A 27,940-nucleotide genomic window follows, 5' to 3' on the forward strand; every position below is an offset into this window, starting at 1 on the left:
TTGCCTGATTAAAAAAAGAAAACAGTACACACGATATATATATAAAAAAAAAAAAAATAACCAATAAGGTCACGCACTCATTTTGATTTGTTTCGACCCTAGGTAGAGTAATTATTACTATTGCTATGGAATAGCCATTACTAGTAATTATTTGAAAATTCCAATATTTTATACACTACATCACAGATTATACAAATGTTTTATTTTGAAACATGTAATAGTTTAATCCTTTAGTATTACTATATTATTATATAATTATTTTCAATACTAACAATGCTAACTTACACGCCTTCGTGAAAACCTAAACCACCTCTCGGCCATCTTACGTTGCCACTTATTGAATACCTTACTTCAATACATTGGTTTTGCTGCAACAATTTCTTGTTATTTTCTGCCTCTATTATGGAACTGTGGCATACGTTTGTACTAATAATTCTGGGAGAAACGCTACATGCACATTTCATTGGGAAGTATGCAATTATAAAAATTCTCCTATGCCAGTGCACTCAAAGTTTGGATTTTTCTGCCTCATGTTGTCACAACCATGAAGAATAACATGAAAGCATAACCCATCTGGGATGGAATCACTGCAAAACGTAAACCTAACCTATGCAAGTCTCGATTAACGAGGCTGCGATAGTATACCCTGAATGGTCGATGCAAACAGTGAAGCTCATTCTTTGAGAAGCTCCCTAAGTCCCAATACTCCCTACAAGGAACCCAACATGACACAAACACTGATAAGTATTTTCAGCGTAAAGAAAATAAAAGTTGTAATTAATTGTAGCAGTATAAGATGGCTGCCAATCGTAATCCCTTCATATCTGCATTAAACTTGCTGAAAATAGGCATTATTTAGACAGGCAGAAAACAAAACCAATGCACATTCTTTCCAGGCATGATTTATTGTAAACACACCAAATATATACTCTACAAACCATCATGTTTCAATTATGTTGAACAAGCTTAATAGTATTTGCATGTGGGTATTAGTAAAATGAAAGTAATACATTCTGTCACTGTGGCATCGCTTCTGCTCGCTACTAAAGTATTAGCAACTGAAGTTCTCTAGGAAAAAAAATTAATCATCTTGAATGACTAACTTTTGTAAAAGTTTATTATACAATGTATTACAAGGCAGAAACCCAACGCCAATCTAAACTACTTGGGGAACACGTGGGAGGGACAATGACACATGTGAGATGAAGGGAGGAATTTAGACAGATTCTCGAGATATGGCAGTTGAAGGGAAAGAAGGTATACAAAACACACATCTGTATCTACCATGGAAAAGATTAAGGCACATGATAGGCATACAACACATTGGCTACTGAGTATACACCAAGATTATTTTGACAAACTTGAATCAGTTCTATCTACACAGGTAGGTTTGATTCATTGTGTGCCTGTGTCCTTTAGTATTTAACAGTACAGTTGTGTGGCTTTTTATTTAATCAATGTGTCACACAACCAGAAAACCAATAAACTAACAAATGTTCAGTACAATTCCTTTGGTTGTGGTGCTGCAGAGGCAGTCAGAGACAGCCCATAATGTTGTTGTTTTTTTTTCGTTTTTTTTTTTTAAGATAATTCAGTACTGTCCAAATGAAAACACACAATTCTGGGGGGACAAAAAAGGATGCAGGGTAGCATTAGATGGTATTAACTTCTGGAATTAAGAGTTATACATTTATTTGTAGTTTATTGTATTTTACCACAACACACATCTTTGTAAACATTGTGTAAACGCAAGCTTGTATAAAATCACGTCACAAAGAAAAACGTCAATGCAGGCACATGCCATTCGCGAGGGTGACACGGGTGATACGGAATTTCCGTCTCCAGTATATGCTGACTGATAGACTGATGCTGGAGAACACATTAGCACACACGTTTGTGAGTGGTCTTACCAAGCACGAGGGAAATGGCTAATTGACTTTATGTCACTCTGTTTTTCCAAGTCAAAGTTGTCCACCATGATACTTTGTAAAAAATATATTCTATACGACTCTTTTTATACTTGACTTTATACAGTGTGACCTTTCAGTTTGCCTTGAACGATTTTTGTCCATTCTACTTTTCTTTTGCCTCATGTCAATGGATTAGTTGAAATCACCACAAAATGGCACTTTAAAAGAATATGAACATCTGTACACTTTTTTTCATGTATACAGGAACATTTAACTTTAAGAAGCACTAATGAGTGCTTGATTGTAACACAGTAAAAATAAAGGAATAGTAAAAATTATATTTATAATGGATTTTTTTCTTGACCTCTGACCCTCCACCCAAATGCAGAAGTTGTCATAAAACACTTTTTTTTTTTGCCTTATGAATTATCATTTTTAAAATCTTTTTTACTTACAATATATAAATAAGCAATGGTCTAAGTAACTTGGCACATGTAAATTATGTGGTTGTTACCTCCTTCCAATCCAATGTGTTTTCCAAACAATGTGGTAATAATATACAACTAAGAGATTGGCCTTTTTGTCATTTTTGACCCTAATATACTGTACATGTTTGTAAAAGTTGACCAAACAAAAAACAGATTTATATTTTTTAACAGAACAACCATATTGTGTTTTTTGCCATCTTTCTAAGCAAAATGCCTTATTTCCTTTTATACAAATCAAAGAGCCAGTGAGCAGAAAACCTAAGCGACTGTGTTGTCATGTTATGGTGCCTGCTTTCCAACCACTTGAAGACCATCCATGCAGGTGTTTTTCATTTACAGGACATATATTCTGTACATCAAGTAATTTTTGAGATGTTGCTCCATTCGATGCCCACCTTCCATCCATCACCTTCTACTGTCCAGAGCACAACTTTCAGAATCCTCACTTTATAATATAAACCTCTTATACCAAAGCATTCCAGTGCAGTTTTCTTCAAACACAGTGAACCAAATGGGCTGTGGTTGGATGACTTTTGAAGTGTCTGTTTGTCCGCTATGCTACAGCTTCTCTATTTTACCACCCCTACCTGAACCAAAACTAACATCCAATGACGCAGTCAATGAATCAATCAATCGATCGATCGATCAATCAATCAATCAGCCAATCCACACCGCCCATATCAAAAATACCAAACCTACACAACAAATTGAAATAACTCGGACAAAATCGCACAATCTTTTCAAACGGCCAGCTTTAGAACAAAGCCAAAATCAAAGTATTCCTTCTTGCCTCAGATTTGCTTTCAATACACATTCATTTCCCCTTCACAGTCCCTTCCTCCCATTCTCAAATCCATTCCTTTGCATTGTCAACCTTGAAAGCCTTGATGTCACCAGGAGATCTCAGCAAGCAGCCAACACTGAAGAATTCACATGCTGTCCAGTGGCAATGTAGAAATGTAAAAGTCGTAGGAACAGTCACTCCGTATCTTTATTTTTTACTTTTTAAAGCGAAATTGCTGGCTGCTGCTGGGTAGTTGTTGTCCTGATAATGATTATTACTCTCATCCTCTATCTGTACAAAGTTCATCTCAAGCTCAAGCTCCGTATGAAATGGCAGTGGTGATGTGAGAGATCCTCTTGTAGTGTCACTATGTCGCTCTTTTAAGCCTGGAGTGCATGGACAAAACAAGAAGAAACATATTAGGGGACATACATCAGTGGTGAAGTAAAAAATAACAATTATAGGTTTTATGCCCCCATTTGTCTAAACATGGTGTTCTGATAATTATTGCGTTGGTAGAAAAGATTAGAACAATCCAGCTGTTTTCATCCATCTCGGTTGGCTGCCATTCTGACTTTTTACCTTTGACATAAATTTCAGTTGACCGCAATGGGTGGTAGAATGTCAAAATGGCAGCCCCCTCAGAAGTGTTGGAAACAGGTGGATTACACTGCTTAAGATTTATTCTGCCAACGCAATATTAATCAAACAGGTGGTGGTGGTCAAATATAAATTTTCAGCACTATATAGAGATCATCATTTAGCTCAAACCTGACAAAACTGACACTGTGGTGTGAATAAATGCTTCTAACCAGTATGTACAAATCCTTCAGAGCTTTTGTGGGACAAATGGAGGCACTAGAAGAGAAAATATGAACGTTATTAGGTTGATTAGCTCTTAGACTTTAAATGAAGTCAAATAAATAATACTAGCATTGTTGTTTTTTTCTCCATGATTTTTAAAAACGTGTTTCCTTTTTAAAGATTTTTTTTTCATACAAAATACCACCATTGCCACAATATATAATTTCTTGTGATGCAGTAGGATGAAGATGAAAAGATGATGATTAGCCATGTAGAGAAACAAATGAAAGTCAGACATGACATTTGGGACACGTGAGTTAGTCAGTAATAAGAATTGGGGACAAATGAAGAAGACAACACTCAAAGTAAAACACAGACTTACACCAGGCTAACAGCAATGTAGAGTAATAAACCACACAGTAACAAAATGGAGACATTGGAACATGAAAATGACAGTCACCACTAATACTAAATGTGCAGACGCGTGTATGTGTGTGCGTATTTATTGAGTTGCAAATTGTACATATCGCCTTATGATTTACATGTTGTTACAAGTGTGACCATAAATGTACCTTCCCACACCTTGAGCAATGACAAAATAATTCATAAATCAAAGGAAAGTAATTTATAATGTGTTTCTCAAAATTTATGTGTGCATATCTTTTTTTTAATTGAGGGTGCGCCCCAAGAGCATCCATGTGGAGTGCTGAAAAATTACCCCCCCCCCGTTCATCATTTGCCATCAATTTGAGCAAAGGCTGTCAGGGGAGGCAGCAAGTGGATCTCGATGCACATTTCAATCAGGCGACAACTGGTGAATTGCAATCACACTCAAAAGCCCGTTGACTTCCGTCAGCTTCTCCAGAGCCGAGAAGTCACATTTGTTTTTGTTAATGCTGCATTGATGCTCCCCGAGGTGCCAAATTAGGTCAGTGACGGACCTGCGTTACTAAAAAGGACACACCATCACAGTCGCTTCGTGAAATGAGATTCAATTCCGGAGCCGTATCAAATATTGGCGTTGTAGGTAGTTATGTTTTTTACCCAAATAACAAAGTCCAATTGTCATCCAAATGATAAAACTTTCAAGTGATTACAACATATTTCATTGCGTGAAATCAGTGAGTTGTGTGCATACAGTACAACCAGGTGACACGTCGGATGAGGGTGATCAGTGACACAAACTGGTGGGTGGAAACTAAATGGAATCTACGAACAAATGAGGAATGAATAAGGTCTGAGTGCTACAGTCCAACTTAGGGGTGAGGGTGGTTACTTTGTGATTTTCTTTTTCAGACCTACCATGCATGCACTTAGACCCAGGAATCAACAGGCTGTGGATTAACGTCACAAGCGTCCACCAGACTGACTGCAGGCCTATTACTCCTGATATAGTGTTTCCTACTTGTGTCATTCTGTGCAATAGGACGGGTTAAAAGAACACAAAGCAAAATAAAAGCACGTCAATGCATTGGACCAATACAGTCAAGTATACACATGCAGCCAAGTATAGAGAAGGTGGTGTTAATTTCCTGCTGTGAACAAGCTGCAAGGGGAAAGAAGACGTACAGTAGCGACATGCAAAAGAAAGGAGGGATTAGTATTAACGAATACAAGTTGCTATCTGGAAAATCTTATGTTGGTTGATAGAAGACTCAATTGAAAAGTAATGCTAGAAGAAAAAATTAGCAATACAACAGTAGGTTACATAACATACTGCTGGGTAAGATATGTTCCCAACACATGAGAGCTAAATGTTAACGGCCTTAAATCTGTGTATTTGACATTGGGCTTGCTTTCGGTGGCGACAAACGATCATTTTAATAATCGATTAACCTGTTGATTTTTTTGTGAAGTTCACCTGAGTCATCTGACAGATACGGCAGTTTGATGGTGCATTTCCAATAAGCTCTGCAATTAACAAACTGACAAGTTGAATTCAGTATCAGACGCTGGCAATCATTTGATACAGCCTCAGTCTCTACATTGTCAAGGAAAGGGTGTTTTTCCATGAGAGGTCGTTGTTGGCAACTATTGTAATCAGTGCAAGCTTAATTACTTCACAGACACCAAAAGCTTCCACTTAATTAACTAGTGGCTCACAAAACTGAGGGCATACACATCCCCGAGCTGCAGACAGAAGGGCTGCGCGTTACTGAAATAAATAAATAAATATATAAATAAATAATGATGGAGAAAATCAGGGGGGGGGGGGGGGGGGGAGAGAGAGAGAGAGAGAGAGAGAGAGAATATATGTATTCCATAGACGTGCAGGAAATTCATATGAAATTGTATGCTTTTATCTGACAGGTCCAACCATAAATTTGCATCACCATCCAATCAGGAAACAATATCCAGAGGCATTCCTTTTTTTTTTTTTTAATATCGTGCAGCTCTAGCAGACAGACACATAAAGGAACGAGAACGACAAATTCCATCCGCTTTAAAGACTTCATAAGATTAAAATGTTCCCTTGAGAACCACCACAGAAAACTTGGAAAGAAGACAGGGAGAGTAAAAAAAAGGAGGCTGGAAGAGGAGAACATGTGACAATATTTCAATGAGACTCCGATACTTTGTCCTCTATGCCCTAATCGCCCAAAAGAAAAGAAAAGTTCTGCTGGCACCTTTACTGGCTCCCGCTCTGTCAGGTCCACTGAACTGTCTCCTGTCTTGTACTTGCAGTCTTTGTCCCTCTGGTCAATGGTGGAGTACCCATCTAATGAGGTCAGAGAAGGTCAGTTAGTAGTAAACACATAATGTATGTTAATGCCATGGGCAATAATGAATATAAATATTATCAACTGCACGGTCACCACAGCTCTCTTACAAATAAATGGTTGGGGGGGGGGGATATACCGGATATCCATTTTTTTATTCCTGTTTACATATTGTGTGGCTGTGATACTAACCAGGCTACAACTACTGTGATGACGGTTCTATGAATTTATGGAAGATTAAGATAAGACTGTTTAGATATGTGGCTTTAATTAGAAATTTAGTAGCTTAATAGGATTTGTTTACAATAAAGTAACATTGAATATTGCCAGATTTATGCTTCCAATTACAAAAGAGACCCACATGTGATCTTAATTCTTTCAAATTTGTCACAGGGATTATTTTTGGAGTGTGAATCAAATAATGCCAGCTAATTTTGCCGTGAAGCCTTTTGTGTTTCTCATTGCTGTATCGTGCCAAATGGCTTTTCTAGACATGTGAAAAGTTTTGTCTGACCTTGGTTCTTCTCCATAAGGGGCAGAGTTGTATCATCATAACCCGTTTTGCCATTCTTGGTTGCTTTAGGGGTTGCTGTCATCGTGGGCTGAAAGAGAAGTGTTGTTCCACATTTCATTATTGCTGTTAATTTTATGGGCAAAATGAACACTGTTTTGTTACTAGGTGATATTCCTTGAGGAGTCACAAACTTTTAGACTTTCATGAAGGTCTTGACAGATGTGCTTTATATGTGCTTATTTATTAACTACTAGCTAACTACCAGTTTGACAGCTATATTAAGCATATTCCCTTTAAAAAGATTATGTGACTAGTTTGTCATTCTTATTTAGCTACAATAAAAGATAAAGTAACCCAATTATTTGAAACAATATAGTATATGACCTATTGGAGTTATCTCATCGACAGTAAACAATAACCACAATTATAGTCTATCAATAAAATGATAATTCATCGTGTCAACTGAAACGACTAAGACAATTTTGCAGGGGCAGTATTTTCTTATTTTTGGTTTTAAATTCAGCTTCAGACACGTGTGTGTTTTATATGTGAAAAACAAAACCACTGACATATGCTGTACCTGAAAATGGCTCTTGTTCCAGCCATCCTTTGTCAAAGCGTTCCTTAATTCCTTATAACTCCACACAGTCTGCAGCACATGAGATGCAGCTTTTGTTTCTCTGGGTGATTGGCTGCAAGGGCAAGGAAAGAAGTGAAAATGAATCACAAAAATATCCCAAAGCCTCAAAGTCCCTCGACTATACCTCCATATGAGTGGCAAACGCGTGTGGTAGCAACAATCAAGCTAATTCCCGCAGTGGCTTCAGAGTCTTTGTTCAGAATTCAAAGCCGTATTTGCTTATATTAACGACTGTACTTGTGAACCACCAGCGTTAATTACACCTAGAAGCGCTCTCACCTAAAAGTAACACAATCTCAGTAGATGTGAAAGAAGACATAAGTGGTTGGACTGTGTGTGGATAAACTGTCTCTCTATTAATTTCAAGTGGTTCTTAGCCTGATAAATACTGTGTCAACTTTGAAAACGGCATTGTAAAGCGTGGTGGAATTTTCTCTTCACATCTAACAATTGCAAAACTGTGACACTACGGATTACTGGATGGATGGATGGATGGATGGATGGATGGATGGATGGATGGATGGATGGATGGATGGATGGATGGATGGATGGATGGATGGATGGATGGATGGATGGATGGATGGATGGATGGATGGATGGATGGATGGACGGACGAAAAGAAAACCTGGCATCCATGACCAAAAATGAACTAGATGGATGTAAACGTAAAGGGTATTTGCAAAGTAGGGATAGTAGTTGTGAGGCAGTCCCTAGTCATGTGTTTTTTGAATTGAGGAAATTTGTTTGCCATATTAATTGATTTACATTGTATTTTATTTCTTCTTTCAGCATTTTTCAACCCATGCTATCAAAGAGGAACAAGAGCAGGGAAGTAATCCGCTACACATGAATAGGTTCCTGATGATTTGCAAACACTCAATTCCCAGCACGCAGAACCCGCAGCTGTGGTGGGCCCAAGTTGTACGAGCTGTCCTCATTTTTAGGGAAATGTAATTGATTTAAAATAAATTATCAGGTATTTGATAAAAGACAGTGCAGATAGATCGGAAATGCAAGTGGCACCTGGTCCGGTTGATAGCGACTAGTTTCTCAATGGCCTGGGCCTGAATGAGAGACCGGGCGTTTTCCGAGCTGTCTGTGACAATTTCGTGGATGGTGTTGAGGATGGCGACCACAGTATCCTCCTCTAAGTTCTTGGCTGGTCGCTGCTGTCCGCTGGGCAAGTTACTGACCAGATCCCTCATGGCGTAACTTCCTATTAATAAATAATAATAAAAGTTATTGCCAATAAAAATAACTGAATCAGACATGAATCAGAAATTATTAGGCAAGACAATGTGTCAATTTGATGAGCAATAAAATTTCTTTTTACCTCAATCGGTGTACACATTAAAAAGGTCATAATGCGTGTGTGTCGACATAACATGGCTTGAGTGTTTACCAATGAGGTCCTTGTTGCGACGATCGATGGAGAGATTGCGCAGGGCGATGGCCACAGCTCGGACTACCTTGTCGGAATCGGAGCGTAACAGCTCTACCAGTATGGGGAGACCTTTCTCTTTACGCACAGTTGCCCGGATGTAGTTGGACCACTGTGGGGGGGGGGGAACAGAGGGCCAGATGTGAGTGCATGTTGACTGTTTAACATTTACTTTGGAGTGCCACAAGGGCTCTAGTAGAAAAATGTGTTCTAATGTGTTAAATTTGTCCAAATTCTACCATTACATTATTATCAAAAAATATACATTTGATGGAAAATTAGAAGACTAAGGCTGTTTTTATTCAAGCCTATCATTGAAAAGCAATCTGGTTAGATACATTTGGAGCCACAAGATGGCAGTAGTACCACTTATAGCCGTTAACACCCAGCGACACCAGTATGCAAAGGTAATTGAAGGTTTGAATTTTGAGGAGCAAAGCCAACGGAGGGAGCACAGGCTTAGTCCAGCAGACAGATATGATAAATGTATAAGCAGCTCTGCTTGCTGCTGAATCTGGCCTGAGGACCTGCTGATCAGGTTCCACAGGAGGAAAAAATGTAGCAAAAGAGAAAAGGATTTGTCCTCAAAATGACCACCTTTACTGGGAATCACTCCAGCTAAAGAACTGAGTGGATAAAATGTGACAGAGTAAGTGATGGATTAAAATGAACCACTCATGTGATTCTTCTAAAGTAGCCAGGGGTGCCCTGCTGATGACAATGTCATACGACTGAAAGGTCACACTGCCCCGATGGCTGCTGTGGGCTAAATACACGTGAGTATTTACACACACAAAAAAACAAGCATAGTCTTTGCTAGAATCTAAAAAGTAGCCTTTCCTGTTCATAATTCACAGTTGCTTTCAAGCCAGACAGCCTCTCAGTATATCACCCGCTGCTTTAATTGGAATAAATGTCTGATCCTGGCCACGGATTTTCTCATCTCATCTATCATCAGAGGCAAACATCTAACAGTAGTGTCCAATAGTTGCCCAACATAGGGCTGTTAGAATTACACGATTGCACTCTGTACTCAAGATGTATGTATCTTTATTTCATACGCTTGCTTTTAACTTAACACATATAGTTATTATTATATAGTTATCATAGTATAATTAATTTTAGGGGTGTTCTGATCATGGTTTTATGCTGCTGATAGCGATTTCATGGATTAGCTGCAGATTTTCACATTTTAGAGCTGCTCACTAACAATGATTTATAATCAATTCATCTGTCAATTATTTTTTGATTAACTGATGAACCCACTTAATAAAACATTCTATCCTAATTTCCACCATCTTTTTTTTTTTGAACAAAAAAAGAGGACAATATTTCAAACTGACAGTGCAGAAATGCACAAACATGAGTCGTTAAGTTGGTAATGTGCAGTGATAAGGAAAGGAGGAGGGGACGCTACACGGCAAACGTTAGTTGGCTGCAGGATGAGTATAAGTTGCAGGTGATGGGTTTTTGTGATTGATAATGAAAGGCATCGATTGACGTACCAATCACATACATTTCAACAGAAATCGACTAATTGGTGGCCAGTGCATCACTCGATGTTGTTTTTTTAGGAGTTACAGTGAACCTTTTGCTTTTGGATGTATTCCAAACACTGATTCCTCAACACATTACTCATCAATCTGAAATATAATTTATAAACAAAAACACGATAGCTGCAAAAAATAAATATGACAAGCTCGGTGTCTGCTCTCCCATTCCCCCACTCTTGCACTCACAGTCCATTGCCCAGCACCAAGGTTCTGCAGAGCCCCAGCAGCAGCCTCCAGGGTGTTGAAGTTTTGGCTCTCGGTCAGCAGAGAAAGATAAAGTCTTACCACTTCTGGTTGATAAAGAAGCTCAAACCCTAGAAGGAAACAGACACACAATTAGGCCCCGGAAAAGACAGACCTGACATCAGATATTGCTCAAACACCGCCAGTAATTCTTGGACACAACATGCCCGCTAACTAAGGTATTAAAGTTTAATGAGAGTCAATGTTTCAGAATGACAAACAAGGAGAACACAAGCAGGAGAGTATTGATCCGATGAGAGCGGAGTTTTTGATGTTTTGATCCTGCTTGCATATAACACATCCATCTCTGTTAATCATTAGGCCTCGCTCTGATGGGAACATAATAACATTATCAGCAATTAGACAAAGCACACTGGGATGAACATGCAGACAGGCACAGAATGCCAAAGTAAATTTCCAAGTGACACACAAGTAAGATATCTGAGAGTATACATTGTTCTGTCAGGATCATTCAGAAATGTAGAGGTAGATGCCGAGTCAACAGCAGCGAGAGATAAATGGATGAAATAAAACCTGGAGCGTGGCCAAGGCAACCTTGCTATTAAAAATTGTGACTTCAGCAGACCACTCACGGAATACAGACACAATCAAATAAACATTTTAACAAAGACTTCCTTCTTGCTATTTGCAAGAGGAAATAAAGAGGCTCAAATTAGAAGCAATCCTAGTGTTTTTCCCTTCAGAATATCTTCAATTGCTAATAATTTTTAGATTTGACTTAAAAACCCATTCATCATACGGCCATGTTTATACAGTAATATTTTTTATGATAATACCATTTCACCAGTGGAAAATGTATTTTCAGGAAATTTGAATTTCTCGTTTCTTTGGGGAGCTGGATGATCATGCTAGCGTGCAAAGAAACACTAAAACTCCATTATAAAAATTAGGCTTCCCATCACACATGTTAAAATTTGGGAAGAACTTTACAATCTTAAATCCTACAATTGCATTTGTACAACCACTGCACACAATTCTTAAAGGGAGAGGTAGCCCTGCTGCTGGAACCAGCAAAATACATATATGCCAGCTATTCCAGCATTGATAATAATAACCACAATTAGTTCAAATGGGAAAAGTCATGTAATCAGCAGCAGAACCATGATGCACAGGATGTGACCCTGCCTTGATTCCAGGTAAGACCATCAGTCACATCTACTCACTTTGATAGGCACTACACTAGAGTGGAACGTGGCATTCAGCATCCTTCTGCACGATCCTCATCTTTCCGGGTAACTGTGCCTAATCAGTTTTTTAGAAACAACCCTGTTCATCTCCAACTTAGATTAAAATGGAGCACTGTGACTCACCGGCTTCTGTTTTTTTATCATGCAATTCTTGGTAATTAAATATGAATACTCATATTTTCTTTCCCATCTGCAGTGCTTTGGTCAAGCACCACCTAAAACCGTACAGTAAATGGAGTTTGCAGTTAAACAAGGATAGATGACAGTACACTCGGGAAATTCACTGGACCTATTTAGTTAAAATATTCTTGTTGCTCTTTTGGGCCACAGATTAAAAACAAACAATATAGTTTACCTTTTTTAGTCAGGGCTTAATGTCTGCTTGAATTGTCTATGGTCTCTCTTCTGATGCAGGTCAGAGTAAGGTTAGTGCAATCATCTACTGAGTTATCACTGCGATCTCCAGTCATCTCCTGCTTGTCTGCTGGCTATCTTATTTTCACTTTGTAGACACAAGGGACATTTAAGAAGTGCGTGTGTGTGTGCACGTGTAGGTGCATGTACGTGTGCGTTATTGTGAGTTGACCTATTTTTCTAAGCAAATGATCATCCTCTAACATTTCTAGACTATGAGCCGCACCTGAATATTAGCCGCACCAGCTAAAATTAGGGAAACATCCAGTTTTGTTCAAATATAAGCCGCAGGTGTTTTAAATGAAATGTCCTTGTTTCTATGACCTGTATTACCAAAACAAATCCTTTTACAATATCATAAAAATCATGAAAAATCCATACATAAGCCACATTGAACTATAAAATGCAGGATTGTATAAAGTTTGTGCAAAAAAAAAGCATCTTATATGTAGTCCAGAAATTACGGAACTCTTCAACTCTCTTCAAATTAGGCAAGGAACTGAACAACCGTCTGTCAAATTTTGGTTGAGGTAAAACACAATGACAAAGCATACTCTCAATAGGTAGCCAGATCATTAAAAATACAAAGGCAATACTGAACACCTAAATTCAGTAAAACAAACTTCTTGCCAGCAAACGCTGGATTAGAAAGGATTAGAAGCATTTTTAATATCTATCTATCTATCTATCTATCTATCTATCTATCTATCTATCTATCTATCTATCTATCTATCTATCTATCTATCTATCTATCTATCTATCTATCTATCTATCTATCTATGGAATCATCGAAAGGATAATTGATTTGTTCGTGATAGCCATATAATGAACTTTTTTTCCACAGGGTGTAACACGCCACCGGTTCATGTTGTTTCTGAACTGACTGCAATTAAGTGTAAGCAGCAGCAGTGAGGCAGGCTGGTAAAATTGAATGGATTATCTGAGGCGGGAGGAGTAAAACAATCGAAAATCAACTTCTCTATCACACAAACACCACCCAGACTCTGATATCAGCATTCGTCTAGGGTAGGTTTGTTGCAAAACAGCTGGATCTTTTTATTAATACACAGACATGGCACCACAAACACCCGGGCCATTGCTTGTCGGAAAGTGATGCTCATCAATCAAACAGCCTCAGCCTCAAAATAATCCTTTTGCTGTTTTTTTTTTTTTTTTTGTTTTGTTTTACCAGGAGAGAAAAGGAGGTTATGCATCAAGAAGAGTGATGGATATAAAAACAGAAACCAAACAACAGGACATAAAATAATCCCTCTATCTTGGAGCAGATGGAACATATCTATTTGCAGTCCTGACTTAAAGTTAACTCAATTATTTTTTTTTCAGTTTGGCGGGAGGAAAATATGACTTAAAATATATGGACACCAATGTTTGTTTGTTTTTATATTGTCTGCATTGTTTCAGTATGAAAACCTCAAGTTGTTGAGTCTCCACCCTCATGCCACATCTGCATCTCATGCACATTTGACCCCACCAGCTTGCTTTCATGTCTTTATACAAAATTATGCGGCCACATGGGAAACTAATGAACACTCTTGAAAGGCAGAGCCACAAAAAGGCAGCACCTCACAATATCATTATGAGAGATGTGTGCTGCTCGTTTAATAAGAGCCGGAGCACTCCGAGCTTCATTGCTTACCAAACGATCAGCTATGGAAGTCTGTAAACAAAACTAAGTAAATTGGTAAGACCTTTGGGGTTTTAGTAATGCATTCTCTTTTATCTGAGCCACACTTTGAGGAGCATCACAATAATGGATGGGGCTTATCAGACTATAGTTATTGCCATGACAGCAAACACCCGCTATAATGTGGTGGTAATGTGGTATAGACAAGTTTGACTTGACACTCAAACAAGAGGCCTCAATAGTCATTCCACAAAGCGGAGAATATAAAACTGAATATTAGTCCAACTATAGTGGCTGCAAATTAAATTGCTTTTCACATACACACTTTTTCTTTATTATGGCATTGTTACAATTTCATTTGCTTGTTTCAAATGCATCAACACATTGCCTCAAGTATAAAGCTAGGAGTATTTTAAAGTCTTTCTAGGACTATGCTACCATTTATATTGTGATAAAGCCCCTGGTTAAAATGCAGGATTCATAGAAAGCAAACTCTTCAACCTAAGAATCCTGAATTAATTCAGAGCATCCAAGAATCCTCAACCTAAGGTTGAGGGAAAGTGCTAGAAGCTTGTATTTGAAAAAAATATATTCACCATTTGTCTTCAAAGGCAGCCCTCCCTACATCCCCCTTTATATGGACAGCAGCCAGGAGTCAAAGCTTCATTATCTCCCCTGGCACCCATTTGGACTGTTCTGTAGATTGGCACCTCTATGGACAGCCCCAGGGCATGGGACATTAGCATGGTCATGCCGCAGTTGGCCTAAGTTTTGTTGGATGCTGACAAAGCAAAGCAAAAAGCGGCTGCAAGACTGTGTCTTGTGCAGCTGCCCATCGGCTTTGGGTCACAAAGGCATCCTGGTGAGAAGGAATGGTCGACGGGAAGTGACAGCTGGGGGAAGAGTTATAGAGTGCCAAAAGAGACAAATAGACAGCTCAGACCCCCTATCTCATACTTCCTCCATAACTGCCTCTCACCATCAGGTATCCATTGGCCATTTTTCACCAAATTTCCCGGCAATGGAAAACCATTTTAGCACAGCAGGAGTCTTTTGTAGCTCGCTGTTGATGCAGTGACAGGTTAATTAAATCCAACTGTGGAATATTTCAAAAAAACAGGACAAATTAATGAAGGGAGCATAAAACAGGCTGGCAAATTGACTTCAAACTGACAGGAAGGTCCAAACACCATTCTTGATGAGATCCAAGATATCACCACTACAAAGACTTGATTTATATGGACCCAAAGGAACTGTAAAGCCTAGCTATATTTACCATAAATACACAGAAACAAGGATAAATATTTTCCTGTGGGACGCAATTATCAGCCGACTTGTGCTTCATTGAATCTTTACTTTAAAACAAGCATCTGCTGAAATGCTTTGGACAAAAGTGAAATGGGCTTTTAAAATGAATGTCATGTATGGTAAATGTGTGATTATGTTAGTGTGCACGTATCTGTTTATGAATTACCCAGAAAAATAAATTCATGTGAACAAAAAAAAGAGAGGGAAAAAATTATATAGACAATAAAGAGCACATGACATCTGCTTTTATAAATGCTCACCTAGGTCTGAGAGGCAAGCTATAGGGAATCACAGAATTCCTAGCAGTCTGCATAAAACTTCTCCCCAGTGAATTCCATGGAACACTGGTGTGAGAAGTCACTCCCAGGTGATGGCCAGCATGCATTTAAAAAGGAGGAAGGAATCGGAACCTGAAAGCTGTCATATTGTATGAAAAATGGATGCCCTGGTGTGTTCAGTCGTGGTAAGACCTTGAACCAATCGAATTGGCAAATTGTAACAGATGAGAGCATGTTAAGAGATGAACACGCTAACTTAATAATTCATTTTTGCTCATATCCTGTTAACATGTCATTGCCATATTTTCTTCAGACATTGGTTAGAAAACTTTCTTTTCACGTCTAAAGCAGCACTCTTCTGTTTGCTGGTGTACTCCATTATGGCAGATTTTTGTTTCGATAACCAGTCCAATATACTTTTTGTTCTCGACCTTGCGCTTTTTGCAACATCAATAATAATATTTAAATTGTGACTTGCTGGTGGATTGTGTTTCTTATGAATAGAACAAAAAAATCACAAATCCATACATGTTTAACTCTATATAAATCTCAAAATAAATATAAGTATTATATCAAAATATAATCTCAGTATAATTAAAATGCCCAAAAAACACACACATGCTTCGCTATTAATTTACAGTCCTTTTTGATGCCGATTAGAGTGCCCAAATCAGCACAAATCTGATTAGTATGTTGGGCAAATGTTGAATCCTGATTGAGAAGGACACTGGTTTCCCATCCCCCTCCACTCTACTGGATTGGTGCACCATAGCCTCATCTCCGGTCCCTCTGCCTCGAAGTGGACGTAGCATCCAGAATGCATGATGCCAATTCTGATGCCGGCTGCTGCTGAAGGGATTTGCTGTCTGGATTGGTGTCAGCAAGCATCCCTCATCTAATGCTTGCTCCGGCCCCATCAATCCATCACATGCTTAAGTGTGATGGATACTTTGGATTAACTCTTGTGTAGAGAATGACACTCCCGGCCGGCAGTTCTCCCCTTATATACACACATACAGCCATATAGCAAGCGTGCTCTGTTCCTACACTAACATTTGACAGAGTTAGAATGAAGAATGAAAGCTAAATAAACTATCTTCAGAAGCTGTTCTGGGATTATATTTCTTGTTTAAATGTGTGGATTTCGCAACCCCTGGATTTGGACCACCTGTGGATATTGGCTTAAATACAGCAATGTAATGAAGGCGTACTGCGTGACCTCTTGTATAATACCATTGCACACACTCAGACTGTGGTCAGCTACAAATATCATGTTTACAATACATCTCAGGTCAATAACATGTTAAAAGAGGCACCCGACATAGAAAGTTTCCACGTAACATTACCTATTGGACAAGGGCTTTGGTCCACAGGCGTGTGTTGATTGTGAAATCGAAAGGCCGAATGGTTAAAAAAAAGAAGGGCTGTTAGGATTAATCGAATAGTCACGACCAGGTCGACGATGAAATTCCTCGACGATTAGTCATTTGCTTGTTTGTTTTTCTCTCGATGCATGTGCCACAGTGCATTTTCCCAATTTGACTCAAATAATGCTACATTTTACGTTAAAAAAATGCTTGGTGCCTAAGAAGATGAAATATGTTCAGAAATTATTTTTGCAATTATAGATCTCTAGTATTAGTGCAACAAATTTACCCCCTAAAAAATTAAAGCCAGTTGCCAGCAGCTCATGATTTTTCACTCAATGATGACAGTCAAAGTTGCCCTCTGTTGATTAAACAAACTAAGGAACAAACCAAAAAGAATGCATTTTTTGGTGAGTGTATGAATGCAAGCTGTTTGTCCTTTTTTTCTTTTACTTGTGCCATTTGCTCAATACATCCAGTGAGAGAGTGTCCATTCGGCAGTCTTAGTAATTGGTTTTCACCTTTCCACGAATTGAGACAGCAGGGAGTGAGGCAGGAGTGAGTTTGGGAAAGTATCTTAAGTACCGTTTTTTTCTGACTATAAGGCGCACTTAAAAACCTAAAATTTTCTCAAAAGCCAACAGTGCGCCTTATAGTCCGGTGCGCCTTATATATGGAACAAATTCCTGACATTAAACTCGCCCAAAGCATTGTGTCATGAAATCAATCATAAGTGGCCCGCTGAAGACTATGAATCATGAATCAAAAAGACTATGGATCATTATTTTGTGATTATAAAGTAATTTGTTGCAAGTTGAAATAAAAAAGATAAAATGCAGAATGATCTGATTTGGATTAAAAATTTGACATGATGCATTAACGGTGTGCCTTATTGTCCGGTGTGCCTTATATAAGGACAAAGTTTTAAAATGGACCATTCATTGAAGGTGCGCCTTATAGTCCGGTGCGCCTTATAGTCCGGAGAATACGGTACATAGTAAGTGTGTTTAGTGTGCTGTGTTTAGTCCAGGGTTTCAAACAAAGTTTTTCGGAAGGCCATACTGTCAATGCCTTATATGATAGACAGTATAGTTTACACAACAAACTGATAACAAGTTTATGTGAAGTTAAGTTAATTTGTAATTTTAGTATTGACACATGAAGTTGATGCACAATTTTTCTTCGTGGGCCAGATAAAATGATTTGGTGGGCCGTATCTGGCTCCCGTGCCTTGAGTTTGACACCTATGCTTTAGTCTGAACATGAGAGTGTGTGGCTTACTGCAGCAATCAGTACATCTGCAAGACCCAACGTCAGCGTTTCTATCTAAAAATCTACCCACAAAAAAACAGTGTATAAAACTGCTGCTTGAAACTTAAAGCACACAATCTATCATTTAGAATATCCTGTTTTTAAGCAACATAAACTGTAGATGTAGTACTTCCCTTCCCATGTGCTATAATTGTACCACTCTGGAGGCTTGGCATTTAAAGGCGCAAAGATGCTTTATCTTGAAAAAAGGATCTGCTAGAACAAATTGTCTCACTGCACCAGGACATTCATCATGCCTTTGGGGTGGAGTAGTGATTTTGTTTAGAAGAATCAGATTCATGTCAGTGAGCCTTTTAGTGAAATATGCGCAGCGACAGCAGCAGAGTGGAACAATAGAAGTGTGGCTCACGTTTTCTTAATTCAATCGAGTCTCACACTTTTCAGTGCAACAGAGAGCTCATCAACGCTGCTAGCACAGGAGTCTGTGTTCATTATTTCTCAACAAGAGCTCTCCTGTGAGATGATGATATCAAAGAGGGTTGTACTATGCAATACAATTCATAACTGTTTGTCTGTGCAAAAATTAAACACTCTTGCAAGACAAAACAGTGAGATGCATTGTTGTCAGTTGAAAGAAAAAAAAACATGGCTGTTTTCTCAATTGTTTGATGTGTGATTATGAGCAGAACAATGGAGACCACGGAGGTGGCAAAGGCTGAGATGAAAGTGAAAAAGCAAGAAGGCAAACTTGCTGAGGCCTTTCTAACCTAATACATAATTGCTTTGACGACTGCACAGAATTTGAAAAAGGAAAATCATCACTTGTCAGTTTCGGAGGGATTCTAGCCTACAGGCTCAATCCCCAGCTGCTAATCCTCATTTTAAAACAGTCGAATACTCAGAGACAAAAAAATGTTTGACTTTGGCTCTCTTTTAGTGTAGTGTGCACAGTCATAATGGCTTTTTGAACAATTTAGTTGTGTAATTTGTGTGTATCTATTGCAATTTATTGGGACCCCAAATTTCTGCCCTGTCTTTCCTGATCAGATTGACATTTAAATCATGTGTTAACAGATAAACAGATGTGACACGAGAGAGAAATGTGGCAATCTACAATTGTATTGCACATGAGGCCTGTACAATAGTACCCTTAAATTAAAAACTGTCATTTTTTCAAGGTAATATATTTGAAAATTGAATTGATACAGCAGCAAATTACATTAATTGTATAAAGTCTACATAAATGTGATTGATGGCCATATACATTTGTCGGAAATATATTTTTCTCAGTTCTGATACTATAATTGCATTTATTTATCTCTGCCTAAAAGAAATTCTCGTTCATTTGAAATCTATTTCTATTTTTTTCTCATTTCTGATAATATAATTGCATTTATTTAGCTCTGCCTATAAGAAATTCTCGAGACCCTCTAAAAGCTATGCTTAAAACTAAAAACTCTCTATGGCAGCAGGATGAGCACACCACATGCTTCATCACTCCTTTCTTCATCTCCTACCTCCACGACTAACCTCCATCCTGCATCAAGGTTTAGCTGAGGTTTCAATTAACTGCAGTGAAAATGTTTCACCATCTCAGGGGCTGCTGCACTCATCAAAGCTCTAAAAGGAATTTTAATTTCCACCCGTCATAATTGCTTCTTATCGGCTCTTTTCATTCTGTCTCCATTTTATCCAAAATAATAATGGAGTGCCAATAAAGTATAAGCCCTTACAGAAAGATTGTGTTCATTACGGACCTTGGTATGAAATACCTCTGCTACAGAGGAGACACTGAGAACATTTTGCACTGCCAGTAAGGACCTCAGTCTTAATATTACCATATAAAACCAAATTAGACTCTTGCATAACTTTTCAAACCTTTGCAGTGAATAAGAGTTGCTCTCAGTCCCTGCCAACTTGACAAGCTGATATGGTGCTGGCAGAGACAAAGATGAGTACCAAAGAAAAATCTGATTTGCAACATTATGGAAGCAAATCAATGCACTTACAAACTCCTGCTGGTTTAAATGAGGCTAGCCATCACATCAGTACACTTACTGTCATCAGCAATTATTTTCCTTATTTAATGATCAACAAACCACCTACATTTGGAGTAATGCTGATATTATTCACTGTACAGATTGAAATAATAAACACTTCTTTACATGTTGCGCCACTTATAAAATAATAATAATAATAATAGTATAAAAGTATTTTAGTAGTGGAACAACACAGATTATTTGTAGTCCCCATCTTATTGTGAAGTTTGCACCAAAATATCCATCCGCCCATGCATCCACCCATTTTCTATTATGAACAAAAAAAGTCAGGCAGAGGATATCCTGACCCAGTGACTTGTCAATCACAGGGCAACCATTCCAACTCACAATTACACGATCACTGTTTGGGAACTGAACCCACACTCTGGAATAGAAACCACTATACTATCAGTGATAGTCATACAGAATTGCTACCATCATAGCATTGCAAACCTCTAACTGCCGGCTATCACACACACTTACAATTAACATATTCCACAGATTTGACTATTGATCTGTTTCAGATCCATCAATTAAATTTCAGTTTGTGTTTCGCTGGCATGTTCGCTCGATGGTGAAGCGCCTACCTTTCGTCGGGTCAGTACGCTTGGGAAGATCCAATGTGTCGTAGTTTTTGTCATTCTCACCATTTTTTCTACCTGAATGAAAGAGAAAGCAAAAGGCACAATCTCATTGACTGGAAATTGATGTTATCAGATCATTTTGACCTTTCAAATTAATTTTTAAGTTGTTGAATTGGGATATTTTTGTCTTTATCAGAATTGTATTGTTGTCAAGCATGTACTATTCCATTTGAATTATGCTGTGCTGGCATTTAGACAACTGAGCAGTTATATTTTCACGCTATCTTATATCATTGGCTGGCAACAAATATGGTGATACGTTTTTATTCACATGTTTTACAAACAACAATAACAGTAGTACCATATTTTCCGCACTATAAGGCACACCTAAAAACCTCCAATTTTCTCAAAAGCGCCTTATAATCCGGTGCGCCTTATATATGGACCAATATGGATTCGTGGATGAGAACTAACTTATTAAAGTAAGCTTTACGTGTTTATTTTGTGTGTTGTGTGATATTAACGCTTGAGCAACGTTGAGTTATTGATATATTGTTATTGTTTTCACTATTTCGAGTGTTACAATATTGTGATTGCATTAACGTTTGAGCAACCTTGAGTTATTCATTCAATGCGCCTTATAATTCGGTGCGCCTTATACATGGACAAAGTTTTGAAATGGGCCATTCATTGAAGGTGCGCCTTATAATCCGGTGCATCTTATAGTGCGGAAAATACGGTACTTCCTAGGAGGGACACACCTTCACTAATATAAGGATGTGAGGAAATTCACAGGGGGTAGTGATTACAACTGGCAACTAATGGTCATGCTGATGCTAATGCCCAAGAGACAGTAGAGATCTACAGTACATGACAAACCCCATAATTAGGCACCATTTCCATGCGCAAGGGTAAGGGAAGGAAGAAATGAAATGGTGCTACTGCTTCCACTCGGGAAATAAACTCTTAAACTCAAGAAACAATCAAAGTTATTAATGTATTGTTATTTTACCAAGGGCCTCACCTTACAGTTGGGAAGCTTTTAATTATTTTTAGTTGCATACCTCGACGGTCGCAAAAAATTTTAGAGTTGCCGCTAGGCATCCATTCAGTCAGAAAATATTAAGAAAATTCTGTGCTTCTGTCAATTGATGTAAAAATGTCAAGAGTCACATTCAAAAACTTGCACCTACCCTAATACTTTTTAAAGCAGAGATGGAGTGCTAATGATACTGAATTTGAAATGTAATTTGTACGATGTGCTGAAACGGAGAATCATTCATTTGCGATGACGGCTCGGCTTCTTCTTTTTCTTACACTTATACTTCCTCCTGAAGGAATATTTTAATTACACTCAGCTCTATTTCAATATTCACACAATGAACAGGACCACACACATGCAGGCATGCAAAAGGATATTTTCCCAAGACCCATTTGACATGGGTCACGATGTATTGCAGATGTGCATCGTCCAAAAACTAGTTGTAATGTGATATTCTACATGGGTCACCTACAGATTATGTGTGCTTTGCTTCATAATACAACACCGCATCTCTGTCCTGACTTTGTGGCTTATATCGTGTCATCCGTTTTATTGCGAGTAGCCAAGGGAGCAGTTATTAGCTCCTTTTATATAGCGATAATTGGTGGGTTGAATCAACGCATTGATTAAACAACACAGGCTGGAGCAATCATTACAAAATGAGATGGGTGATGTACATGAATCATGAACTCTGTCATGAGTCATGTATTGAAAAAGAAGTCAGATCTTATTAGTCTGTGGCAAAGTTATAAAATATTGCACCCAACTGAACAGTGAGATTTGCCCTGGGTGAACAAATGAAAGGTCAGCCGCAGCTGCTATAGGCAGCGCACAAATGAGGTGCTTTTCTCATTTCTACAAACCAGTGTACCATCTTGGATGATTTCTTTTTAAAGGTACAATGGCTTTTTATGAATACTTAAGGGTAGGAATTTACTGCAGTGCTGTATTTCCTGGCCATCCTTCCAATTCATATCCAGTAGATTTAGGCCAAAGTTGGCCTTTCCATCCATGAAAAGAATTGTCACTGCTGAATGAAGTGTGGGGAAGTTGTTTTGGGGACATAAAAGGTGCTTCTAATGTTGAAATAAGAGGCCCAGTAGCCTAATAGAGTAGCCATTAGCATCTAGAGCAGGTAATTTTGGGTTCGAGTCCCACCATGGTCAAGTTAGCTACACAAACATTATAACGGCAATTATAAGCTTGGGAAACAGCGCTCACACAGTAATACCAATTGAATGAAGAGTGATCCTTTAAGAAAAACGTCTATAGCAGCTTTCAGGAGTTTTCGTGATTGAGTCACTGGATGAGGAACGATATACGTTACAGTACCTTATGTATCCAAAAGGACCAAGTCAGATGGGCGTGGTTTAAAAAATAATTGGATAAGTGCAACAATGCATGTGAAATAGGTATAACCAATTTCAGGTTTTGCAAGTACTACACACAGCATATCTTGAAATTATATTCTAGGGAATGAGAAAGGGGAGAATGGCTTGGACCAGGATGACAAATAGAAAAAGGTTGTCTGGTGCACTCACCTTGATTAAACCATTCCTCTACAGTTAGCCAAGGAAGCAGCAGCCATAAACAGACAAAGCACAGAAAAGAGAGAAGGGGCATGGTGAAAAAGCCATGCTTACATGTCAAAGGGCTGTGTAAAAAGGACAACAGAAATCATTTTCTGAAAATAGCCGTGAGAGTGACAATTAAAGGAGCTCACAAAATAGGGTAAAGAGAGAAAAAAAGCAATATCAAGAGTTAAAAGAAAAAAAAGTAGATTTTTTTTAGATCACATTTTTATAGACTGAATAAACACAAAAAACAACACGATCAAATTTCTACAATCAAATTGAAAGTGGGGAAAAAAATGACAGGCTGCTCACATTTACATATAAACATGCTCCATTAAACGCGCTGTAGCAAAGGAAAAACAAGTGATGCGATCGAAATCTCAGACTGTTCATTAACAAATCAAAAACACTCCACCGGTGCGAAACATGATGGCATTTTTTTAACTCATATGAAATGTGACATTTAACAGAAGAGGAGGTAAGACGCAGCCTACTTAAGGCAACAAATTACCAACCATTTCACCGATGGTGTCATATTGCTCTGTGCTTTTTTATGACTATGTTTAATGTTCCTCTTTGAAAGAACACCTTGAGGGGCCACGCAGCTACACACAACTCATTATTTAATGTGCGCTTGCACACAACAAAGTGTTCGTGTGGATAATTGGTTTCTTTAGAAGTCTGTATACATGTAAGCACTGCCTTCCTCACACAAATGAATGGAGGGATTTCTTCAGAATGCTAGATACTGAGGGTCACCAGCGTGTAGTCACACTTCATTGGCCGTCTGAATTATGACAGTCATTATTGTTGTACGGCGGGGAGATAATGCTGTTGTGCTGCTAAGAGCTCAGGAGAACACAGATGGAGATGTTGCTTACAACACATCTGACAAGGAGCCAACAATGCTCCTAATAAAGACAACATGCTCATGACACAGCGGACTGACAAGGACTTATTTTGAAATTTGTGAGTGAAATCAATTTTGTAATACAAACATAAAAGATATGGTTACGTAGTTAATGAGTTAAATGTGAATGTAAAAAAAAAAAAAAAAAAAGGATGAGATGGAAAAAAATAAGACACATTGAAACACGTGCCAGGACAGGGAGAAGAGAAGGGAAAGGAGGCATTCTAGTTATATAACATCTTTGTGGTGGGCCCGAGGTTGGGATCGTCATTGGAAGATTCTTTTTTTTGTGGTAACAATGCGTTTTACCAATAAATTTGGCACGTTTGCAAATTTCCCTTCTACATGATGCCCTATTTGCATTTGTGGGTTGAGGGGCACAACCGAGTATGTGCATTAAGGCCATCATGTGTAGTCTATGTCACATCTTTACTATGCCTAATGCGCAGCTTGTTATGGACTCTTTTTTTTTTTTTTTTAGCCCCTGGCATCATCAAAACCCTCACTGGAATTTGAAAATGAGGAAGAATGTTATGTTCAGCAATGAATGGTGACTGAATGTTTATCACTGGAGAACATCACTGGACAAGACGTGTCATTTAAGGCAATCGCAATAGGAGGAGAAAACAAAATGAGATTCTTCAACAACTCGCTTCTGAAATGCTGTATTTAAAAGTGCGTCCTGCCAATAGTCCTAACCTCAACCGAACTGCATACTTGTGGGATAAACTTGGCTGTGCTGTGCTGACTTGCAAAAACTCTTGGTTGGCTAGTGGAATGCCATTCCACACAGAGTGTGACCAGCATGGTCACAGGAGGAGGTGCTAGGCTGTTACCGAGGCTCCAGATTGTTAAAAATCTAAAATATACAATCGCCCACATCTTGTTTTTTTCCTTGTTCCTGATAAGACTGTCTTTATTTAATTTACCCAAGAACAACAAACAAGAGTAACTGCATAATGTACTGTTTAGAATAGATGCAAGTGTGTAACACACATACTGCATTTGGGCTCCTCATTCCACAAATGCACATAAACAGGCTTACCATCAAGATAAAATGTATTAGCTACAAAACAGAAAGAATCAACCAAACAAATGGGTCACATTTGTTTTATGTTTGATGTGATCCAATGATAAGTGGCTAAATAAAATAAAATAAAACTGCTTGGCAGGGGTGACTAATTAATGAGATTCAAAATCTTTCTTTTTCTCACCTTTGGCCTTTTTCCCTCCGAAGCAGCCAGCATCATCCTTCTTCTTTCTCTGTGGCCCTCCGGAGCCAGGAGCCTGTGGTGCTGACGGGTCCTGAAACCTTTCGGCTCCTGGCACCTCTTTGTGGACATGGTAGGACAGGTTCCTCATAATACAGACACAGTTCTCCACAGACTTGGAGGAAAGCACCAAATAAACAATGTAACAATGTTAGTGTAAGATCAAGCCTAAATTGGTAGTAGTCAGGTAATGTCCAACCTTATTATCCATATCCTTCTTCCCTACAGCTGATTGGAGGGCATGCAGCAGGGAATCCACTAATCCGTCACACTCTCTCAGTCTGCGCCGAGCCTCGGCCCCATCTGAGCTTACGTTTCTGAGGAGCACACACGTATACTTAAATTAAGCACGGGGCACACAACAGTACATAGCCACAGATAGTTAAGGATTTTCTGCAGTCACTTTGCTGTGAATTAAAAGATTAACATTACAATACTTCACCTAAATTTGTTATTTCACAAAAGACCTGAATCCAACAAGTTGGTTTGCTAAATGATATTTGCACAAATTGGGTAATACTGATGTGATTTTTGTAAACTACATTTACAATAAGGTAAAAACAATACTGTTTTGCAAGATGCACACTCTCATAAAACTAAATGAAATAATGGGACAGCTGTAGCTCATTGATAATGGTCTTGCACTTTGAGGCAAAGGGTCACGGGTCACTGATTTGAGTGCCAATACAGACAAAAAAGTAAAGATGGCAGATGCTAGTCTGCTGTTGAGGCACCTTTTAGCAAGGCACCACCCCCAGCCTCTAGTAGAAGTGATGCTACACAGTTTGCGCCCATCTTTCAATCTGAATTCTTGCATGCTTGCATGTGTGGTCTGTTTCTTTGTGTGGTGCACAACATCGAAAAAAATCTCACAAAGAGGGATTATGAGTCTGATTTATTTCTGTCTAGATGATGATGGTCAAGTAAAAAAAAAAACATCTGACTGGCAACTATTTTTCATTTCTCTCAGTTGGTGTTTATGTGGCTAGGTGACAATGAATAAATGTCAAAAATCATTTTTTAAGTCTTTGACCTCAGTCTAAGAGTGAAATTAAAGACAATTTCCACTCTTGTCATATATAGATGTTGCTTCCTGACTGACTGACCGACCGACCGACCAACTGACTGTAAAAGGAAAGGCATAACGAGCGTTTTAATGATATCTTCAGCTCCCAGCTCCTCACATGTGATTTCATTTATGGGTACATCCAAGACGCATAATCCCGTTAGACAAACCCAGTTAAGTCCCGTAGAAGAGTTGCAGGCTGTATAGCAACGGTAAGCAAAAGTGTACATCACAGCCAACACAACTGCATGTGTTTGGGTTCAATATACGCTCTATATAACAGAGAGACCAGCAGAGTACGTATCACATACTATACACATTGCAACAATATACTCAATGCAAAACTCCATCCATCCATCCATTTTCTGAACCGCTTAGTCCCAACGGGGGTCGCGGGCGTGCTGGAGCCTATCCCAGCCGTCATCGGGCAGTAGGCGGGGGACACCCTGAACTGGTTGCCAGCCAATCGCAGGGCACACAGAGACAGACAACCAATCGCACTCACACTCACACCTAGGGACAATTTGGAGTCTTCAATCGGCCTACCAAGCATGTTTTTGGAATGTGGGAGGAAACCGGAGTGCCCGGAGAAAACCCACGCGGGCCCGGGGAGAACATGCAAACTCCACACAGGGAGGGCCGGAGGTGGAATCGAACCCGCACCCTCCTAACTGTGAGGCGGACGTGCTACCCAGTGCGCCACCGAGCCGCCCTCAATGCAAAACTCCTAAAACACAAATAAAAGCCACCTCATCTGTTACTGTGACAGTGAGTAGTTGGCCAGAGTATGTACTATGAGCATGTCTGCCAATTGTCAATGAAGAAATGCTATCTATCAGTCTTCAGCTGTCAGACAATGGTCTGG

The 27,940-nt window shown here is 38.8% G+C and overlaps 1 protein-coding gene across 17 annotated transcripts in view; it reads right to left on the bottom strand.

Moving 5' to 3' along the window:
- Window positions 1-886: 886 nt before the first annotated feature.
- The window catches only part of arvcfb (ARVCF delta catenin family member b), a 143,124-nt gene continuing 116,070 nt past the window's right edge, over window positions 887-27,940 (bottom strand). For 14 of the 17 annotated variants that reach the window (XM_049762867.2, XM_049762869.2, XM_049762870.2 and 11 more), the window contains 12 exons: window positions 26,209-26,326; window positions 25,953-26,124; window positions 23,796-23,813; window positions 21,216-21,287; window positions 11,041-11,168; window positions 9,263-9,413; window positions 8,884-9,076; window positions 7,801-7,912; window positions 7,221-7,308; window positions 6,614-6,705; window positions 5,289-5,401; window positions 887-3,568 (listed from right to left, as the gene is read on the bottom strand). In XM_049762867.2, coding sequence (XP_049618824.1) covers window positions 5,300-5,401; window positions 6,614-6,705; window positions 7,221-7,308; window positions 7,801-7,912; window positions 8,884-9,076; window positions 9,263-9,413; window positions 11,041-11,168; window positions 21,216-21,287; window positions 23,796-23,813; window positions 25,953-26,124; window positions 26,209-26,326 — 1,246 coding nt within the window. In that variant the 3' untranslated portion in view covers window positions 887-3,568; window positions 5,289-5,299. The remainder of the gene's footprint in view (window positions 3,569-5,288; window positions 5,402-6,613; window positions 6,706-7,220; window positions 7,309-7,800; window positions 7,913-8,883; window positions 9,077-9,262; window positions 9,414-11,040; window positions 11,169-21,215; window positions 21,288-23,795; window positions 23,814-25,952; window positions 26,125-26,208; window positions 26,327-27,940) is intronic. The other 3 variants (XM_049762871.2, XM_049762876.2, XM_049762873.2) reach the window with 2 other exon arrangements.

The sequence above is a fragment of the Syngnathus scovelli genome, chromosome 3 (assembly GCF_024217435.2).
Source record: "Syngnathus scovelli strain Florida chromosome 3, RoL_Ssco_1.2, whole genome shotgun sequence".
Lineage (NCBI taxonomy): Eukaryota > Metazoa > Chordata > Actinopteri > Syngnathiformes > Syngnathidae > Syngnathus > Syngnathus scovelli.